The sequence below is a fragment of the Phodopus roborovskii genome, unplaced genomic scaffold (genome assembly GCF_943737965.1).
Source record: "Phodopus roborovskii unplaced genomic scaffold, PHOROB, whole genome shotgun sequence".
Taxonomy (NCBI): Eukaryota; Metazoa; Chordata; class Mammalia; order Rodentia; family Cricetidae; genus Phodopus; species Phodopus roborovskii.
Genome location: NW_026126470.1, coordinates 14,426,825 through 14,450,221, shown reverse-complemented (window position 1 = coordinate 14,450,221; position 23,397 = coordinate 14,426,825). Strand labels below are relative to the sequence as shown.

The following is a 23,397-nucleotide window of genomic DNA, read 5'->3' as shown; positions in this document are numbered from 1 at the left end:
TTCAATCTCAATCAAGAGATTGCTTTTAAAAATATTCTTATAGAACATATTATCACTTAATAAGCAAAATATATTAAAATCACAAAAAAGTATTTTCTACTTGAGTTAGTAAGTTCAAAGTATTTATTACAGAATCAAAAGTTAATTCATTCGGGTAAAAAGTATAATGAAAAAAAGACAGAGGCTTAGTGTGACTGTAACCACTGCCTTTCACATCTAACTACAGCTAACTGCTGCATGACTATCTCCATGTTAATGGTTGCCATAGAAAGTCATATTTTCCTGTAGAAACAACTTGAACATGATGCGATTAACCTTTAGGTCCCCCTCCCCTCTCCTCAAGCCCACCTGGAGCATGGCCTATGCTTCTGACTCATGTTCAGCTTTCTGATTTCCATTCCACCCATTCTGACTCACCAGCAGGCATTAGCATAAGAGTGCTGTAGCATGACTTTGATTGAAGCCAGCTTGTGCTGAATGCAGTATTGAAGCATAAATTAGCAGACATCAAATCTAATTTACTGTGCATTTTATTTCAATTCTCAAAACCCAGTTTCAACGGAACCATCCCAGACCTGCAATTTTAATTGACCTTTTGATATTAGGGTGTGCTTGTCTGGAATTCATACAATGTACTTCTCTTAGAGAGCTATTTTTTTTTAACACGTTCCTATTAAACACTGAATTGTGGGACTGGGCTTCCTTGTATTTCCTCTTAAAGACATTGCAATAAGATAAAATCACCTGGAAGACTGAGCAAGTAGAATCGTACATCATGATTGCGAGAGATTTGTCGAATGTTTTCAGGTTTTAGAAATTATAAATATGTATTTTATAGATTTGGTCTTAAAGACATATAGTAGAATTGTGATTTCTCTAATGAGCGAATTCTTCTGTAGTCTACAACTCAATTTTTCTAATTTGCTGTGTGTTTAAATGTGAGTTTTGAATGGCTACCTTGAGAGCCTAATTCTGTTTCCTATATATAATGAGAGACCTCTCAGGATTCCATTTCATACATAGCACAAATTGTACTGCTGTGAGCTGTTGATGGAATGCCTCCTCTAGCTGCCCTATCCCATTGATGCCATCACCCAAGCACTTGTTTTCAAACCATTTTCAATTCCAACTGGCAGAAATACTGATACTGTGGAGTGTTAACCTAAGAAGAATTATTGAGTCATTTTTCATTTTAGTCCCCCACCCATCCCAATAAATACCCTCAGCCAATCTTCCCTCACAGATTTTGCAATATAGATCTTTGGCAGGAAGTCTCCCAAAGAAGAAGTGGTTGTTCTAATTATTCCCAATGTCCAGAGTTCAGGTGACAATAGGTCAAACATTTTCAAACCCACAGAGACAGCTGACCTGAACAAGGAGGAGCTAACGGGCCCCCAGACTGTTGGCTGGGAAGCCAGCATGGGACTGATTCAGACCCCCTGAACATGGGTCTTAGAAGGCCTGGGCAGTCTAAGGGACCTGGGACATTGGAACCAGGATGTATCCCTGGTGGACAAAAGGACTTTGGGAGCACATTCCCCATGGAGGGATATTCCCTTAACCTAGAGTCAGGAGGGAGATCCTAGTCCCTACTCCATATAACTTGACAGATTTAGATGACCCCTCCAGGAAGGTATCAACCTACATGTGGAGTGAGGGGGGATGGGATGGGAGGGTGGTCAGGTACATGGCAGTGTGGAAGAGAGGGAGGGAGGAAGGGATGCAGAGGGAACTGAGATCCATATGTCAAAAAAGAAAAATAAACAAATAAATAAGAGTTCTTTGAATTTTGCTGTGTTAAATGCTTTAACATTTTATGAGATAAGATAATGCTAAGACAACAGCCGATCCATTGAGAGCGATGAATTGAGTTCTAGCAGAAGTGATTAGAATCATCAGAAATGTAGCATACTCATACAATGACTTAGAAGAAAAATGCATCATAAGAAAAGATCTCATGCAAGGCATGTTGAATAGAACCAATAAATTATTTGATAGTCATCTTTTATGCAGTTATAATAAAAGTGTGGGAAATTGTTATTTCCTGTTCTTTTTAGATTGCACCATCAGGAATAACTGTTGTGCTCCAGTGTGGGATATTATTTTTATTTAAGTGATAGCATGTTTCCTTTAGGTGCCTCCACACAGTGCAATGCCTACCTGGATTTTTTTTAACCCTTTGCCTCTCTCTAGTCAGTGTCTCCAATTAGCATCCACATTGCTTCTAAAACAGTCATTCTGAAAGACAGTTCTGAGTTATTCTTAAAAATATATTTTGGGATAGGTCTTTTTTTTCAGGGAAAATTGTGAAAACCTCCAGTATAAATTGTCTAGACCTATCCGCATTCAGCTTAGTAGGCTGACTCATAAAGCAATGTCCCCTGCAAACACTGTAATTCCAGTCTTCTACCTTCTATGTTCATTCCCCCATGCCCAGTACGCTCACCACCACCCATCAAGCTTAGGACACAGCTCAGAGGTGGCTGTCCTGTATCATCACGCTTCTTTCCACACTGTACGTTTTCCTTTGGTTCTTTTCTGACCTTTTTTCCAAGTATCTTCTGCATTTTTTGGTTTCTCACTATGTCATGTTGGGTGTACAGAGCAGGCTGTCCTCAAGGTCACAAAGACATCAATGTGCCTCCATCTCCTGAGTGCCCTATTTTTTTTTTTTTAAAAAAAAGCAAAACAAAAGAACAACAATAACATGAATCATACTCTGCTATGTTTATTTATATGTTTATTTAGTGTCAAGGCCATTGCCCAAGGGTCATTTCATAATTTACTTCCCCTACTGTGTACTAAGAAGGATGTCTTATAATTTGTAGCCAGTAAGGTTGGTAGAATGAATAAAAATGTGAATCCCAAACAATAAATTTACTGTTTATAACTCAAAAAAAAAAGTGAATCATGTGTTCTCAGGAAGGAAATATATGGTATGGCCATTTGCTTGTCTTTATTAAATTGCAAGATCTGTGACCAAGTTGTAGGTTGTAGAGTTAAAAAATATTTTAGAAAATCATTCATCAAACAAGCAAACAAAAGAACACAAGTTTGGTTCCCTGCACCCATATCATTTCCCTACTACCTATAATTCTGGCTGCACAGGACCTGATACCATCCATCTTCTGGCCTGTACCTTCCATGACACATGCACAAAAACTTACGTAGCACATCCAGAAACACATAAATAAAATAAAATTCAACTTTAAAAAGATTTTGAAGTGCTCAGTGATGGCTCATACCATTGATCTTCTTACCTGGCAGGCAAGGGCAAGTAGATCTCTGTGAGTTTGAGGCCAGCAAGTTCCAGGACTGCCAGGACTGTTACACAGGGAAGACTTATCTTGAAAAAACATTTTTTTTTCCAGGAGATCTTATCCCTTTCCCCTTCTGTGAGGGACCATATATGAATCTCTTAGAATCCTCCTTGAATCCTAGTTCCTCTGGTGGTGTGAATTATAGGATGGTGATCCTTTGCTCTATGTCTAAAATCAATATATGAGTGAGTACATACCATGTTCCAATTTTTTGTGACTGGGTTACCTCATTCAGGATGGTTTCTTCAAGTTCCATCCATTTACCCGCAGGTTTTAGGATTCCATTTTTTTTTCTGCATAGTATTCCATTGTGTAAATGTGCCATATCTTCTTTATACCTTCTTTAGTTGAGGGGCATCTAATTGCTTCCAGGTTCTTGCTATTACAAATAGTGCTACAATGAACATAGTTGAACAGATGTCTTTGTTGCATGGATGTGGATCATTTGGGTATGTGCCTAAGAGGGGGATTGCTGGGTCCTGTGGTAAACTTATACCCATTTTCCTGAGGAACCACCATACTGATCTCCAAAATGGCTGTACAAGTTTGCACTCCCACCAGCAGTGGAGGAGTGTTCTCCATTTACACATCCTCCCCAGCATAAATTGTCATTGGTTTTTCTAATTTTAGCCACTCTGGCCTGAGAAAGATAGTATCTCAAAGTTGTTTTGATTTGCATTTCCTGATTGCTGGGGCAGGGCAGTGAGTGGAGAGAGAACTAGGAGAAAAAGAAGGGGAGACAAGGAAGATTGAGTCAGGGGAGGAATAGAGGAGAGAAGAGATAGGTAGATAGATAGATAAGATAGATAGATAGATAGATAGATAGATAGATAGATAGATAGATAGATAGACCATAAAAGAGGGAGACATTATAGATTTGGAGAAAAAACTCAATCTAGAGAAATGTATAGAGACGTACAAGACTGACCCCAATTAACAATTTGAGCAACAATGGAAAAGCTACCATGAATGCCCTTCCATGATAATGAGATCAGTGACTAACTTATCCACCATCATAGAGCCCTCATCTAGTAGCTGATGGAAACAGAAGCAGACACCCACAACTAAACACTGAGCCGAACTGGAATCCAGATGCAGAGACCAGGTTACAGAGACACATAGAGACAGCTGACCTGAACAAGGAGGAGCTAATGGGCCCCCAGACTGATAGCTGGGAATCCAGCATGGGACTGACTCAGACCCCTGATCATGGGTCTTAGCTAGAAGGCCTGGGTAGTCTAAGGGACCTCAGACAGTAGAACCAGGATGTATCCCTGGTGCACAAAAGGACTTTGGGAGCACATCTCCCATGGAGGGATACTCCCTTAACCTAGAGGAAGGAGAGAAGGCCTAGTCCCTACTCCAAATGACTTGACAGATTTAGATGACCCCTCCTGGAAGGCATCATCCTGCAGGTGGAGTGGGGGAGGGTTGTAGGGGGAATTGGAGGATGAGAGAGAGGGAAAGAGGGAGGGAGAAGGCACTGGGATTGATATGTAAAATAAAACTGAAAATTAAAAAAAGAGGAAAAAAAAGAAAAACATTTTTTTTTTAAGTTGGGAAGTGAAATTTAGAGAAAGCTATAGAAATACCTCAAGTTCACATAAGAATCTTATCATAATATGTAAATTATACAATATAATATGCTTTTATATGACCTTATTTGATAATACTATTATGCATCATATTAGTTATTATAATTTAAAAACTACATAAGAGGTTCTAGTTAGAGCTCCTACAGCTGCAAGCTACTAGTATTTATTTTGGACATTTTAGAATCTCACATCAAGTAAGTCACATGACACAGTATGCTGAATATGGTTTTGTTTGAGTGCTAATGATTTTGACTTAAGTGAGTTTTTAAAGTTTGAATTGATTGTGCACACTAAATTATGTTACACTTTTCATGAAGGTAATGTGTTTTTTGGCACTATTACATTTTTCCTTCTTGGGCTTAAAGAGGCAAATACTTATACATGGATCCTTTCAAATTTCTTAAAATTATAGAAAATGACAAAACACAGAAAATTCAGAATAATGTTAATTTGGGGGGTAATAATCTTATAATTTCATATCTACCAAAAACTAGACACTTCTGAAGCCAGGCATAGTAGCACAAATCTTTAATCCAAGCACTTGGGAGGCAGAGGCAGAGGCATGTTGATCTCTGAGTTTGAGGCCAGCATGGTCTACATAATGAATTCTAGGAGATCTGGAGCTACAGAAAGAAAGGCTCTCTCAAAGGAAAAAAAAAGTGGGCACTTCTGTGTTTTAATGTTTTTTTCCTGCTATAATTATATAATATTGATTTATGTTATTTTTCTTATTGAAAGCAGATATTAGTTCATCTGCCAATTAGAATAATGGGGTAGAAATAACAAGAAAATCTAAGTAACAGGTGATCTCCAGAAAAGTAGAAGGCAACATCAACCATACTGCTCAGATCCATAATCTAGTTTTTCCAACCTTTTGGAATGAGTCTCCCATTATTATAAAGAAACATCTAACTTAGGAAATGTATTTTCTTCTGTCTCCAAACTATGTGTTAGGTGGGTTGAATAAAGAGGAACTATAATAGAACACAAAAATTTCATCACAATCAAATATTGATTTTTTTTTTTTTACCTTTGAGGAAATCATGTTGTTTATGCAATGGTAGAATTTGTGGTAGTTGTATACTGGGCTGTATATTTATGTGGGGCTATTGTGTTCTAATGTCTTTTTGTACTTATTGGACACTGCATATTGTTGCAATTCTCTAGACTCTAGTGTTTAGGATTTTTTTTCCTGTATGTACCATGTTCTACAAATTAAAGCTGGTTGAAGACTGTTTTATTGGTTTTAAGTTTCTAGCCTAAATAACTTTTTAAAGTAGAGCTGTTCTAAAAGTCCTTGGATAAGGACATTGTTTTCCCTGGAAGTGCATGATATGAAAATATCCTTGTGGAAGTGTCTGGATATTCTCTAGTGTCACTCACTTTCCTCTATACCATTAGACCCGTTTTAATACAAAGCATCCTTAGGATTTATATTTCCACCTCTTTCCTTTACTAAGGATCACTCATTCTTTGGTTAATACTCCTACTACTAACCTCCTTACCATATGCATTACTCTGCTGAATAAATGTTCCTCACGCCAAACATGTCACCTTCATACAAATGTTTAAGCCTCTGGACAGTTTACTTTGCAGCTGTCATTCGGATTATGAACATCCATAGTAAAGTTGGCAGCCTTTCACGAGTCTTCATTTGTACACTGTTAATAATTTCAATCTCTAGTGTTTTGGCAAATATGGTTTTGCTTCTATCTGCTTCGGTGGTCACTGTCCTGGAAAGTGTTCATCATTCAACTTTCCAATTGCTTCTCTCCACTCAAATTTCTTATAATGTGAATTTTCTAGACAAAGATTGTTTTCCAAGCTGCTATGGTACAGGAGACTCCACTATCAGGTCTCACCATATTTGCTATATAACTGAAGTGTTCATCATTGTTAGGTGTGTTTTGTTTGTGTCATCATTACTACATTTCAAAGTTATTTTTTCCACAAGGCTGTGAACTCCTTGAACTTTCATTTCTGACTTTATAGTGTCCAGTAGGAGAACATATCAATTGCCTGACTACTGCTCACCAACTGACATTAATCAAAATGGACAAATGATTTCAATGCAGATATTTGTATTATTAGTTACAATTATATGCAATCCCTGTTTCTCAAGTACTTCAATGTTTTTCATATGCTAAGCCTTGATTGTTAAACTGCTTGATATGAGAATCGGGATGTCATTTTATACCTTCTAGTTATTTCACTGTCCTGTAACACTGTAGAGAAATTTGGGTGTGCCGAAGCAATGACTTTTGGGGACGAAGACAGTTGCTCAAGAAACTGACCCTTTGTCATCTTGGCCTATTCAAAATGCAGATCCGAACTGGGAATTATATCTGGTCTTGAGAATGTGAGAATTTTGAAGTAGCTGTTTCCTAAGCAAGTGTTTAATACATAGAATGTTAATGTGCAGTATTTAAAGTACGCCCGCTGATAACCTTGCTTCTCTCCTTAAGTTTGAGAGTGGGCTCTTTCTTTTCCTTTGTGTTGTGAGAAGTCCATGCAAGTAAGAAACAACAGGGAGTCTTGCTCGAGCTCTGAGCCACCCACCCAGGACCAGATTTTCTCTTTGATATCTTTTTCATTGTTGTAGAAGGTTGATATTTACACTTTCTTTCCTTTCAAATTCTAGCTCCTCCACAATTTGTGGTTAGGCCAAGAGATCAGATTGTTGCTCAGGGCCGGACAGTGACATTCCCCTGTGAAACTAAAGGAAATCCACAGCCAGCTGTTTTTTGGCAGAAAGAAGGCAGCCAGGTGAGTGGGGGCATAACTGCTTTTCTGACATCTCTGAACTTTGCTTCTCAGTGTTCCACGGAGGGTGCCTCGTCTCCCCTGCTATCAATGCCCATTGTATGTTATTTCTGAGAAAGAACTGATTCTAAAATAACTGGATGTCAAATGTTTCAACACAGCACTCTTTGTTTGCCAGTGTTAGTTTTGAAAAGTCCTGTATCTACCATAAAATAGAAATGAAATAGTTTGAATCTCAACCTACACTGATATTTCAAATTTCTGTTGGCAGAGGTCATTTTGATTTCTTGCATTTAGTTGCATGGTATGATTAAATGAAGTATCACATATGAAGTGCCTAGAACAGTCCTTAGAATATCATAAATAAAATGGCTTTTTAAAAATTCAATACAAATTATCACAAAATCGAATGTCAACCCCCTGTCTTTGACAGTGTAAAAAGATCACAAATTTAAGCCTACTTCCATTTAAAGGTGGAGGACTTCCTTTCTTCCTTCTACCCCTTCTGGATGTCTTCATAATAAGATTAGACAGGAAACAGCACATTTTATACAGGAAACAACTATCTTGTTTTTGCTGTGATCCTTTTCAGCAGAAGCATCTCTCAACGTCTTTCTGAAAACTCAACTGGACACATTAATTTTCTCAAGTAAAACTTGGATCAGATGTGGACAAGTGCTTAGCTCCTAGGGTGAGGCAATACGGATTTCCATCCTGAAGTAGATGAGAAATGAAGAAACTTAGACTAAGAACATGTCTGTACATTCCTCTTGCAATGAGCTGTGTGTTTGCTCTGACAACAATATAAATAACTCAACAAAGCATGCACTTCTCAGAATGCTCTCTTACCACTCCAACTTCTAAAAAGAAATGGGGGGGCATTAATGGCAGATCTCTAAATGTCAACAGTTGATATTGACATGCTACCTTCTGAAAGCTGCAAGAGATGAACTTCAACTCAGGAGTTCGTTTCAGTTTGTGTTTTATTGTAATTATTTTTATCTTATTTCAGCTATTGTGATATAGAACAGTTTGAGGTTGAATTATAAAGTATGGTATAAAGAAACATGCATTTTTACTGATCAAAGATAACTATAGGTTAGGATAGTTTCACATATGAACAAATCATATACCTAATATAGCTCCAAGACAAGTCAAAAATATATACTGGTAATCTGGGCCAATGAACAGAAAGCGTTTAACATAACCATAAATGGTTTTGAAAAGTAATTATCAAGAGAACTTAATTATTCCTCAAGTGTTGTTTGACAAATTGAAAATCTAAAATCTAAATCTGAAGATAACAATAATGTTACAGATTTTTTTTTTTTTTTGGTTAGGTATGTTGGTTTGTTCATAATAATAGAAACAAATTTATTTCTTTCACCAATATCTCTCCCATGGGAGTGAAGACAGCATAAAATACTAAGAATAACGGTGAACTACTTGAACAAACTATAAATTTCCATTCGATGAAAATGAATTGAGATATATAGAAATAGTTCCATCTTCCTGCATCCAGTATCCAAATTTTACATTGACCTGTTTCTGTCCATCAGTGGAAAGAGGCAAGAACCTAGATTTAATGATCCATATTCCTCAATATATGCTGATAATGCCAATTAGTATTAATTGGATGCTCAAACACTTCCAGGGCTCTGCAGAGTTCCTGGGCTGGGCTTGTAATCCATTTTCTTTTGCCTACGTCATACAACCTGGGAATATAGATGATGGATTAAACTCAATCAAATGCCACTTTCCATGTCAATGAGTCATTTAGAAGGTAGAATGATATTACTCTGAAGAGGAAGAGATCCTGGGCACAATTAGCCCATCTGATGGATTAGTGCAATGTAAATTAGTATTCTAATGGCTAATTGTTGGAAAGTGCACATTTTGAGTTATTGCATAATTTTCAATGGCCCTTAAATTTTAGGCCTTTCTCTTGTAGATGGTTTATATTGTAATATATTTGCATTCCACAGGAGATTTAGTTTGTTCTCAAATTATCTTTCAAGTGCATGAAAATGCCTGGTGTTGTGTAGTAATATAACTTTGGGAAGAGGGAAATAGCATTTTGAAATTATATTGCTGACATGCTAACAAACATTGCTCCTTTTAGACAGCATTTAATAGCATGGTAATGTTTATGTAAAGTGGGCTTATAGTGTCACACTTGAATCTAATAAAGTGGACATCCATCATGTCGCAATAAAGAGAAGAGCTTCTAATTAAAGTAGGACATCATTTGCTGGATTAAAGTCATTTAGCGTAATTGAAAAGTGCTAATACCCTATTTTATCCTCTTCCACTGGCATTACTTCAAGGGTAAAAATATTTTAAGGTGAAAATGTGTCTTGTGCCTTTAATTGAATGTTATTACCTCCTGATTTCAACTTATTGAAATTTTTTAATTACCAACCTGGAAAATTAATTACTATATTGCAAAACAGATCCCAGAGGGTTCTGATGTTCTTTTTTGTAAGTAAATACAACATAAAAATTGATATGTCCTTATTTATAATGCAGCTAGAAGCATACCTCAGTATGATTTATTATGCCTACATGTTTTTCTTAATTGAACAACAGTAAAACATCACAGGTCATCCAAATTAATGATCCTGTTCTCAGAGGAGAACTTTAAGGTCTTGTGTTTGTGATGTCTGAGGTGTGTGACAGGCTTTAATGGAAAGTGTAGTGAACTGTTTTCAAAAGAAAGTAATACTGTGAATGTCTCAGAGGTTCCATGCCTACTTTCAGAGCCATTCTACAGCATCTACTATTTCAAACAACTTACTTAACCTTGCTTTAATTGGGAAGCTGCTATAGCTTACAAAGGAAAACTTACCATAGAAATCAAAGCTGCCCTTGATCAGTCTGCATTATACACAGTTTAGGACTTGAACTGACATATTCAAGTTGGTCAACACCAATGACATTTGGTATTGATTGTCTAGCTTATAAGCTAACTTCCTACTTAGCATTAAAATCAACATCCTTCCAGTGCCTGGGAACTAGGTCATATGAATACTATTTTGTCTGCCTATTTTAAAGACATAGAAACTAAATTTCAAACTGCAATGTAGCCAGAAAGCATCACTGAGTAAATAGTTGACATATAACTATGTTAATGACCCCAATTTGGTCAATATTTTGCAAGACTTGTGTGTTGAAATATGATTCTGTAGACTGCAAAACTGCGAGAATTACATTCAAGTCTAAATTTAAATTTAGAAGATCTGATTTTAAGAAGTACAGATGTGTGTTCCTCCAGCTAGCACATGCTGACTTTGTAGCCTGCAGACTATAAGTCTAGGTAGGAGAACATTTCCCAGTCACTTCTGGGGTGCACAAAGCCATTTCAATGCCATGTGTCTTCAAATCTGTAGGTTTTATTTTCCCACCCATATTCCCACAGTGGTTACAGTTGTTGTTAATGCAATTTTCCTTGTGGAGGGAAAACACAGAAGTGACTGTTTTATTGTTTTTTCTTTCCACACAGAACCTACTTTTCCCAAACCAACCTCAGCAACCCACTAGCCGCTACTCAGTGTCTCCCACTGGGGACCTCACCATCACCAACATCCAGCGTTCGGATGCGGGGTACTACATTTGCCAGGCCTTAACGGTGGCAGGAAGTATATTAGCTAAAGCACAGTTAGAGGTCACTGATGGTAAGATTTCATCACTTGAGTTTTCTCATGAAAATAATGAGTTTTATTTCAATATGCACATGAGGTTTGGGGAGATTTTTTGATTTGTTGAATCATTTGCATCAATGCCTTTAAAATACCTTTCTGTAGTAAATATATTGTATTTACATAAGTACAGCAATAATTGTTGATAGTCTCTAATTCTCTCTAATTTCATTCCACCCCTCCCCTGCAAAGTAGAACCTCAAAGACAGCTATTTAGATCATTAAATTTACAGCATTGAACTATTTTAAACAAATTATATGACTCACTGTATTTACAGATGTAATCTGTATGTTTTCATTGAAAGTTGTCCTGGCATGACTGCTTCTAATGGATATTAATACTTTTATTTGACTGGAGGAGTAGGAAATAGCATCTTTAAATATCATCAGTGAAAGAGAAATGAGATTTTAGTTAACTAATCACATTATGACATTCTTCTAACTTTAATTATCCATTCACTAAATTAAGTTAATTAAATACATTCTAAAATAGTGATGAATGCTAAAATCATTACTTTTTTTACTTGAATTTTAATTTCTATTAAATGGGTCTGATTTTTTTTTCACCAGTAGTTTATTTATTTCACTTGACAGGTTGGGGGATTTAGATAATACAGAAACTTTCCCCCTGCATTTGATGCCTTAAATTAAAAATTATTCATTTTTATTTTCTTTTTTTTTTAGTTTCTGCATTTGTTTTGGCATGTTTTTCCTCTTAATGGTAGTTTGTGAAATACATGGTCATTGATCTACATACTCTTATATTTTCTTACTTTTTACTGTTGAAACTCATTTTTCTTTCCTATATTCCAGATTTAAAACAGATTAAAAAGCCATTTAATATGACTAGAAAGACTACATCTTTTAATATCTGCCTATTATAAATCTTAATTTAGCACTCTGTCAGAAATGGTACATGGCTGGGCAGCACAGATAGATACTGTCTAGGGTGATGCTATGAGGCTATGGGCTGCACGTACTGGTTCTGGGAAGAACTTATTGCTATAGACCTGAAGGAGATGCCCAGTTCAAGGTTAACAATGATGAGCAAGGCTTCTGTAGTTGGCAAATCTTTGATCCTTAGGACCTCCATAATTCTTTAGCAGAATAAGTTAATGATTTTTAAAGTTCTCATGTTTTGTACCAGTGAAAATGTCTAGACACATATGTTTGGAAATATCTTTAAAATATCATTAACTTACAGAAAGTTAATTTCTTCCTTGATTCTCCAACATTTTTTCCAATAACATTTAAAAAGCCCGTATAAATAAAACAGATTTTGCACCTGATGTTGACAATAAATGTCACACTGTGGTCTTATCTGAATGTTTTATTAAGGATTTATAACATCTAGTTACAGAGACCACAGAGTTGTTCACAGATCAGTGAAAAGCCTAAATGTTCATTTAACCTTTGACTTCCGTGTCAGGGAAAAGCTGTGGTCATCTTCCAGACATAACATCTCTGAAGCTGGAATTCTTTCTAGCCAGGAGATTTTCAATTACCTTATTGATTGGAGTCATTCAAAGGCAATGAGCTACTTATTTAGGTAGTGAAACAAAGGGGTTGGGGGGGGGGTAAATTCTAATTAGTTGACCTTTAGTTGTGTCTAATGATGTCAGAAGTAGGGCAACAAAAGAAAGTTATAAGTAATTACTAGAATTTTATGTAGCTATTTAACTTGAAACAGATATGACGCAACATTTAAAATGTGATAAACACATTTTATTTGGGCAATGAAGAGACATTTTCTGCCTTGATTATAAAAGTATTTATAATGTTTTATGGATCGAATTTAACTTGAAAACCCATCAGCCTTTCCCTTAAGCTTCCATTTGACCAGCTATTGCCATATTTGTTACAATTACTATAATGCTATAGGCCCTTATTCAATCAAATGACTTCTTTGCTTCTAAATATGAGAAAAAAATTACTAAAGCAAGAGGTTGTAATTTTGGCTTGTGACAAGCAGATGTGATTTCTTGTAGGATTTAGTATTCGAATCATAGATTCAGGCTCCTCACAAGTCAGGGTACCCTCATATGCAGGGACATTTGTCCTGCTGTTAGTTAAATTACATTGTTTAATGGTTATCACATATTTGCATATAGAACACATTTACTATAATTTAAATAATAAACACTACTGTGTCTGTACAGTTATTGCATAGATAGATAGATAGATAGATTGATAGATAGATATGTGTGAAAACTAAAGTTATTCAAACTTTTAACAATTAAACAAAAATCCATGTTGTCTCTCCTACTATAGATATTTCCTCTTTAAAAGTTACTTTTATAAATTGAGCACATCAGTTTGATTTTTGGGTAATCTGATGAATTCTTAAAGAAACACTATATTTAACTAATTTTGTTTTTCTACTGACAATTTATACAGTGTAAGACATTAAAATGTTTTTTAAATCACTTAAAATGTTTCTTAAAACAATAAATATTCTGATATAGAATGATATTCCATAAGCAAAAAAGCTCACTGTGCTATAACTTTGTCAAATTATGCTGAACTTCAACACTGTCAGTAAAAAATTGAATTTAGTCATGGCCTGCATTCTAGTTGACTAGTTAAGTTTTAGCTGTGTGTACCTACTCAACAAAGTGGTTCAAATGAATATTCTATAAAGACTGAAAGTCAAGATTTTGTATGTTAATTATTTAAGATTTAATGATTTACCATGCACAAAACCATCAGCCTATGTAAACCTAGCATTTGGTAGCTGCTATGAGTAGTAAGTTATATTATCCACATGTATTTATAACAAAAAGTGATGACGGGGTTTATTTTACATGTCACATAGCTTTTTAAAAAGTGTATGTCTATGAGCAATAAATGAACAAGTAATGATCAACACCTAGTATCTATGTATAAACTTATTTTAATTTCAGTATGACTCAGCTCTTCAATACAAGTCAATTTCTCTAAAATGACAAAATATATCCTCAAATAATTTTAATTATAATGAATGCACAGTAAGTTAAGACAGTAATATAGTCTTAGTGCAGTATATGTAGATGTATGTTCAATGTATATAGGTGGAAAATATAGATATTGAAGAGGCAAAGTACATTACAAATAATAGTAAAATGCTTGGGTGTTTCCTATTTTCTATTCAATATCAATATATCAAGACAATTGAGTGTCAAAGAATTGTAAGTTTCCTTAATATGTGTTTACCTTTTAGTTTTGACAGATAGACCTCCACCCATAATTCTCCAAGGACCAATAAACCAAACACTTGCAGTAGATGGTACAGCATTACTGAAATGTAAAGCTACTGGAGATCCTCTTCCTGTAATTAGCTGGCTAAAGGAAGGCTTTACTTTTTTGGGTAGAGATCCAAGAGCAACGATCCAAGAACAAGGAACCCTGCAGATTAAGAATTTACGGGTATGTAGGACTTAGCTTGTTGTTGACTCTTCATCCTCTCAATAACAGTGCTTTAAAGAAAACTTGCAGAGTGTACTGAAAAAAATCTGATATCTCAGCATGACTGCTGTATATTTTATGATAGGTCATGTCATTTCTTGGCATAACAATAATTCAAATTATTGGAAAAACTATCACTGTCCTTTCATTATTCACAATCTCACACTATACCTAAAATCCTTTTGCTTGAGCATCCATATGTCATTGGTGAAAATGATTTCTTTAACATTACTTTTTTTGTTGTATGTGTGTTTAAATGTGTGCATATGTCTATGTGTGTGCACTTAGAAGTTAGAGTACAACCTCATGCCTTCTTTTATTTTTTTTCTTATTTTACATATCAATCCCAGTTCCCTCTCCCTCCCTCCCTTCCTACATTCCTTTCTCCCTCCCTCCCATGCCCCCCCAACCACCCTTCTATCCCACCTTCAAAACCCTTTCACTATGCCATTCCTTTGGACAGAGTATGTGGAAAATAGACAGTCTCCCTTAGGACTTGACCTTATTTAGTAGAGAAGAACCCCAGGTAAACACTCTTCTCCATTATCTCAACACTGGGTTCACAGATTAACACCACCATTTTTAGAATATTTTTTGTTTGTTTTTTTTGAGACAGGGTTCTTTATGGAGCTTTGGAGCCTGTCGTGGTACTCAATCTGTAGACCAGGCTGGCCTTGAACTCACACAGAGCCACCTTCCTCTGCTTCCCCAGGGCTGGGATTAAAGGCATTTGCCACCAACACCCAGCCTCATTTCTAGATTTTTCAGTGAGTTTGGGAATATAACTCAGGTGTTGATGCCTGCAAAGCAAGCACTTACTGACTCAGCTCTCTTTCCAGTATTGGGACTACAGATCTTGAAGAGAGAGTTTTGGATAGTAGCAGGCAAAAGAAATCATTTGACAATATGAAATGCTAGTAATTTTACTGTCACCACCAAGGAAAACTTTGGGCTTATATGGGTAAACTGGCTAAGTCAGTAATTTCATGAAAGAAATAAAACAATGAGACTGTGTTCATATAAGGCATGTTTGGATAGTTGAACAAAGCTTAGTTTATATTTAGGTTGCTACAAATTTTATACTTGCACATCCAGACGAGAACAAGTCCCTGGTGTTTTCACTGAATGCACATGAAAAACAGTGACTGTTCTTCAAAGGTGAGATAAGTTGGATCTGCATCAAAAGTGACCAGAGCCAGTCTGTAATTCTGAATGTTGTATTAATTTTCTACTAATGTTTCACAGTGAAAATAGTAGTTTAAAGAAATACATAGTTATTTTCTCACAATTTCTGTTAAAAAATATTGAATTTAAAAATGGCATGACTTAGCTAGGATTTCTGCTACATGTGTTTCAGTGCTATGATTAACTGTCAGTTAGGGTTGGGGGCTTGCCAGAATAACAAGGGAAGGTTGCTTTACTTCCAAGCAATGTGGTGTGATTGCTGGTTTCCTAGAGTTGCCGGTGACATGAATAGATTAACTAGCCACCTTCTTCTGAGCGAAGTCTGCTGGTAGCCTCTAGTTTCTTGCTGCCTGGGTCTTCCTAATATAAGTGCTTGCATCCTCATCATGAGTCTGAAAACTGCCAAGGAAAAGTGAGCATTTCATTTTCATGGCACCAAAGCCCAGACATGGTATCTGTGACCTTCCTGTATGATACGGACCAGAAACAGTGTAAAAGGTCTCATCTCCACATCAGTGGAATGAGTGGAAGAGCAATGAGTAAAAACCTGGGCGCTCTCATTATGAGGGTTACCTGCCTGCTGCCAGCATAGCCCACTCACTAAACTATGTATAGTAAAGCCAACTGCACTGCCATGGCCAACATATGTGGGAGTGGGACATTTTAAAAATAATCCCAGGCCTGGTGATGGGAGCTGGAAGTCAGATAGGTAATATGAACATATATGTGTATATATGTATATATGTATGTATACATATACATATATATGCGATTATTTAGCGGACAAGCAATTAGTAAAATGTGGCACTTGGACAGGAACTTGAAAGCAAGACAAAGAGAAGCAGACAAACAAAAATTTTAACAGCCAGCAAGTGAGATGACTCAGCGGGTGAAAACATCTGCCACCATGCCTGATGACCCAGATTCAGTCCCTAAGATCCACATAGCAAAAGGAAAAAAAACTGAAGCTTGCAAGCTTCCTGTGACCTCCTAACAAGAACCTTGACACACATATATTGTATACACAAGATAGATAGATGATAGATTGGTAGACAGATGGGTAGATGACAAAGAGTTGATAGATTGATTGACAGAATGAATATTCTATCTTTAGAATATTACAAATTAGCTGAATGTTCAGAAGCCAGGGCAAAGTGTAAATATTTTGATGCACATTTTCAAGTGAAGACGTTTCTTTTCTTAGGGTGCAATATATTTACAATTACATGTCTATATGGTAATTTGTTAGTGTACTATATATATATTTGCAAAGTGAAAGTGTAATCATAAACTTCAATAAATGCATATATAATCTTATTGTTATTAACACCAAATTGATCATTCCTCCTTTAAAATCTTCTCCCCCCCCCACTTTACACACACACACACACACACACACACAGATTTAAAACTAGATTCTACATATGAGAGAAAACATGGAGTAATATATGAGCCTAGCATATTTTGCTTACCAGAATGATTTTAATAATTTTAAAGAGGCTGTCATTTCTTCTATTTATATTTTTGTCACATTTATTAAAGATTAGGTGGTTGTAGCTGTGTAGGTGAATAATGTTGCCAAATTTTGTCAAAGGAAAATAAACTAGCATGGATTCTTTTTAAATAAATTTTTAATTCTTCATGAATTAGCTAACTTTCTTTGAACAAAGTAAGAGTTATTAAAAAATTCATAACAGCTCTCCTTGCATAAACATTTTAACCTCATTCTCAGATAAAGGCAGACTTGGGCCATGAAGGTTAATGCTTTTTCACTGTATTGTAGCATTAAAGGACATGTGTGCATGGACAGTCAAGATCCCTGGGAATGTTAGATAGAAGTAATTAAAGGTAGATGCTTGATGATGTCAAACAAGCTTTGACTCCTTGCACAGGTCTTTTAGTAGTGTCTCTGAGGTGCCATCCCCAGGAGGCTTGTTTGTAGCTAAATTCCCAAGGAGAAAGGGGGTGACAGAGGGTGCTAACCTATTCATTCCCTTTTAAAGAAATTGGTCAAGGATGAAAGGATAAGGAGAGAAAGAAAGTGAAGCATTCTTGATCAGAAATGTCCTATCTAAAGCTAAAGCACAAAGAACGAACATGGTGATGGTGATCGTAACAACACAATAGTGAGACTCAGAAGCTATTTGGGCTTTTGATAGGTTCCAAATTGAGCACATTGTTCTTTTTCTGTACAATGGATGCTGTTAAAGGAGGATTACGATAGGCTTTACCACTTCACTGGTGTAGTCGAGAGGTTTCCTATAGGTCAGATCCTTTGTGTCTCATGATTTCTTTTTCAGTGCATAAGGCAAGAGAACAAAATAACATGATGGATGCTAAGTTCTCCTAGTCCAGCTAATTGGTATCTGAATCTGTACCTTTTGAGAAGTTGAATATTCCAGTACTCATTAAAACCTACCTACTACAGCTAATGTCAGGCTCATATCTCCACACAATGACAAGGGGATGCAGTTAAGATACATTACCTACATACTCTTCTTTTTACAGAGAATAACAAGTGCTACATTTTAGTTCAGCAGCTATAATAAAATGCAAATTCTTTTACACATTCACAGTCCATATTCAAATGAACATCCCATTAAAATCCAACTTCAGCTCATTATATTTAGCTTGTGAGTGATGCTTCTTAAATGCAAAGATTCCTAATGACTATAATGCACTTGCAGCCACATTTGAAAGGATGGCTTACTCCACAATGGCTACTCCCATCATCCCCGCAAGAGAGAAGACAATTGTACAGAGATAATATAGGAAAGAGTGACAGCCTAGAGCAATGTCAAACTTTAGTTAAATACATAGTGACATTAAAATCTGTTAAAATGGTAACAAGGCATTAACTTCATATCCTAATGATTTATCTGAGAATCAATAACGACTCTTTGAGTCATGGTTTCATTTTGATCCTGAAGATGAAATTTTCTATAATCTCCCACATTTCATGAACAGACTCATGCTCTTCATAGAACTTAAATTCTGTATCTTTTACTTACCTTGAACTCTACTCTTTGGCATTTACTTGCATACACTTTTTCTACACCACCATCTCATTGGTATTGCACGCTCCTGGAATCTAAACATCAGGAGGATCTTTGCTTCTTACATTTTATTGATCGTGTTGATCTTCGGGGTCTTTTAGTCTCATCAAGGTTTTCTTTTGAGCTTTTTTTTTTTCTTTCTTTACTTCTTACTTTTGTAAAAGGCAACTTTTAATTGTACTTTCAACAATTCTAAATATCCTTGGCCATTCTTCAATCAGCATTTTAAATGACCAATTCATTTGGATACTTTAAATGTGCTCAAAGGAATATTGCATATTTGGTTGCTTCTGATTGTGATTATCTTAAAATGACAAGGCTCCATATACATTTTGTTTTGAGATTGTCCCATTTTGTTATTTGATACTACACTAAGGGCATTTACTTATAAGTAGAGAATGCATTCTTTAAATGAATAAACAATTCTTTGAAAACAGTCTGGCTTCTCAGAGGTGTAGATGTCTCATTATCTATTAAGACTTAACATATTTTTACCTACTTGAAATATAGTTTTTTTTTTTTTTTGAGAAAGAAAAACCAGAATTGCATTCATGTAGAATTCTACATGAGTTCTTAATTGGTTTATTATATCTGATACTGACACAATGAAATCCCATGAGAAAATGAAGTTAAAATGCAAATATTACAATGGAGGCAGGCATATTAATAACTTTATCAAACAAGTTACATTTTTACATTTGGTTGAATAAATAGCATTTTGAAAAACTTTTCGTCAATGTTGAAACAAAAAGTTGCTTTAATGCCATGCACACACATAGACATGCACACATGTGCACACATGCATACACACACACACACACACACACACACACACACACACGGTTGACTCTTATGCCTGATCAAGACTGAGTTGATCACAATTCAATTCTTTCTTTCCATGTGTGCTAGATTTCTGATACTGGTACTTATACTTGTGTGGCTACAAGTTCAAGTGGGGAGACTTCCTGGAGTGCAGTGCTGGATGTAACTGGTAAGTTTTTAATGAGAGTCATATTTAAATAACAATGTACTGGTGGATCAAGATTTCGCATGCATTGGCTATAAATCTAACTTGTCTCGTCCAATGTCAATTTGTAATTCAAACATAAGTTGGTGCATAGCATGGCATCTGGGGAAACACCAAGCTCTTGTAACTCATAACCTTGTTGTTTGATTTCTTCTGAAATGGAAGCGATTACACTGATTATGCACGAAAGGGAAGACTATATTTATTAGCATGTTGAAAAACCAGCTAATCGCTTACAACCGTCTGATTTATGAAGATGAACTGCATACTGTCAAATCAATTCCTTCAATGTTTTCCTGTTTTTCTTTTTCTTTTACTTCTGAGCATTATTTTCTGCTTACAAAACCAGGAATGAGGTGTACTCTGTCTGTTCTCTACAGAATCTGGAGCCACAATCAGTAAAAATTATGATATAAATGACCTGCCAGGGCCACCATCCAAACCACAGGTCACTGATGTTACTAAGAACAGTGTTACCTTATCCTGGCAACCAGGTACACCCGGAGTCCTTCCAGCAAGTTCATATATCATTGAGGCTTTCAGGTATGAGGCAATTCCTGTTTTGTTTCTCCACTGGACTTTTGTCTTAGTTACTGTTATCTCCAGTTTCACCTTAGCAACCCTGATTGATGCCTTGTGTTAAGTACACGTTCATATACTTTAACAATTTCTACTTAGTTTTTACTTTATTCAAAATCAGAAATAATGTTTTTATTTATCAGTTAAAAACAAGATTAAAGATTAAAGATTAAAAAATAAAATTCATTGTCTAATCCTATGTCTACAAAGAGATATTTTGAAACATAATTGTTCCATCTTTTTTTATCAACTGACCATTGTAGATACAATCAAAAACACATTTCCTTTCACCTGTACTCTGTACATTCTCATCTCCGGGTGTTTTAAGTTTTTCCACATACATACATTAGAGGATATTTGAGAGAAAAAATGTGGCTATTTTTCCTTAGTTTCTTAATAATATACTTTCCATCCAGATCCACACATTTCCTGGTGACTTCATAATTTCATTTTTCTTTATAGTTGAATAAAACTTTCTCTATATAAGTATAACATTAGGACATTATGTCTAGGCAGAACATATCATATATATATATATATATATATATATATATATATATATGCAGTGTATATTGACACCCTTGGTTTGGAAATATTTATTCCTAATAATTAGGTCATAAATATAAAATAATTTCGATATTCCTGACACTATCTTCTTGAATAAATCAATTGGCTATGTCTGCAAGAAAATTGAAAACTAAAGTTAAGAAATCAATTCCATGAACTACTACATACCTAATGAAAAGACATTTCAATGTGTTATGTGAAATAGTTGTCCTCATTACAGAGGTATGGTTGATAAATCATTACATTTTATTGTATTGTTTGTTCTAAACTAAATAAAGTACAAATAGAAAAATAAGCACACTGTATCTTTACATTCAGTTTTCCTGTGCTTTTGTTTGATGTTGCAAAGTTTGAAAGACAGTCACTGTCTTTTATGAATGTCAGAACACTTTGTGTTAAACTTTTCTGTTCTATTTTTTAGTTAATAAAAGATACATATTTTCAAACTGTAATCTTCATTACCTTTTATGTTTGATTTTTAAGGATGTTGTTTGATGCTTTCAAAAATCGACCTCAATATCACATTTTCTTACTATTTTTGGCAAAATTGCATTTAACCTTAAGTACAGTGTTCTTAAACAGCATCCCTTTGTAGCTAGTTGTGGAAGGGTCCAAACACCAAAATCTGATACTTCATCATTTAGAGATGAGAGCTCACAATACTGTGTAATGTTCAACTTTATTTAAAATGTAACCAAGGGAAATTATTCATTACATGCTTCCTTTCTTCTTTTACAGATATGTAGTGTTAGAAGGCTCTATTATAAAATTGCATGTGGAATTGGTGCAAAAGAAAGCAGACCTTGTTACAGGAAAATGTATTGGCATAAATTACTCTGTAGCCCATTTATTCTTTCTGCAGGTTAATTCTTGGCAAGGTATATACATATGCATTTATGAGGACCGTATTTATTGTATAAACTTGATGTTGTGATTTTTGGCCTCTGTTCCTTTTACAGATATTCATTTATTGGGCTGCTGTGCATTTAGCAAAGGGCTGTTACATCTTCTGGGCTGAGTTTAATTTTGTTGTGCATGGCACTCTGTTAGGTGGGCTCAGCTTTGTTGTTGGATTAAATGAATTCATCCAAATGTTTCATTATTGGGCTAAACACTTCAATTATTGTGTGTGTATGTGTGTGTGTGTTTAATTTTCAGCCATTGACCTTTGTCATTGACACTCAACTCCATTTGATATAGTATTATGAATTGTCTTTGAATCAGTTTCTTTTCCTCTTTCAGCCAGTCAGTGAGCAACAGCTGGCAGACAGTGGCAAACCATGTTAAGACAACTCTCTATACTGTGAGAGGGCTGAGGCCCAATACAATCTACTTGTTCATGGTCAGAGCGATCAACCCCCAAGGTCTCAGTGACCCAAGCCCTATGTCTGATCCTGTACGAACACAAGGTAATTTCAGTAGCTGTTAAAAACGATGGCTTCCGGATGGGGTATCAATTTAAAAGAATTGAGACTGCATGAACACTAATTGTGAATGATTCTCCAGGTTTTGTCCCTGAAAGAAGATGCTTTCAAAGCACCTTGCTATGATATCTTCTCAGAGCTCTCAGAGTCTATGTAGGTAAAAGAAACAAACAGTTGCATACATGTGTAGTTAATGAGAGTCCCTGAATGAAGACTAATCTCCACTATTATACAACAGAAAAAAATAATAAACCCTTTAAAAATAGATGCCCAAACAAGAGTGCCGGAATTCTTTTTCCCCTCAGGAAAATGGCTTTAACCCTCAGAAAATGGCTTTCTCCCATGGATTTTGAATAGGAGTACAAGTGACCCCGAATCTTTTAGGCTTCAAGTCCAAAGATAGGGGTTACTCAGGCTCCTGAGTTAGGTTAGCATGCCCTCTATGGGCTATGGTGCCAGTGTGTTACAGCCACCCCCATATTGTTTTCCTTGTCAGCTATTACAAGGAGGTATTATGATCCTTTCTTCTTGGTACATATGAGTCTTTGGACGAATATGTCTCCTATAACATTAAAATGATTCATTTCAAAATGGACATTTTCTTCTCCTTTTTTGTACCCTGTCCTCTGCTACTGAGAATTCACTAAAGCGTGGGTTTAGTACAGAATGTTATATTATCCTTTCCTATCCTACTAGTAAGAGAAGGAGTTAGTATAATAGAAAACGGGGACTCTATTGT

The 23,397-nt window shown here is 35.7% G+C and overlaps 1 protein-coding gene across 16 annotated transcripts in view; it reads left to right on the top strand.

The window, feature by feature from the left end:
* Robo2 (roundabout guidance receptor 2) overlaps positions 1–23,397 on the top strand; it is a 1,084,901-nt gene that overhangs the window by 987,544 nt on the left and 73,960 nt on the right. For all 16 annotated transcript variants that reach the window (XM_051191750.1, XM_051191748.1, XM_051191757.1 and 13 more), the window contains 6 exons: positions 7,557–7,681; positions 11,181–11,352; positions 14,576–14,781; positions 19,971–20,052; positions 20,469–20,631; positions 22,477–22,643. In XM_051191750.1, coding sequence (XP_051047707.1) covers positions 7,557–7,681; positions 11,181–11,352; positions 14,576–14,781; positions 19,971–20,052; positions 20,469–20,631; positions 22,477–22,643 — 915 coding nt within the window. The remainder of the gene's footprint in view (positions 1–7,556; positions 7,682–11,180; positions 11,353–14,575; positions 14,782–19,970; positions 20,053–20,468; positions 20,632–22,476; positions 22,644–23,397) is intronic.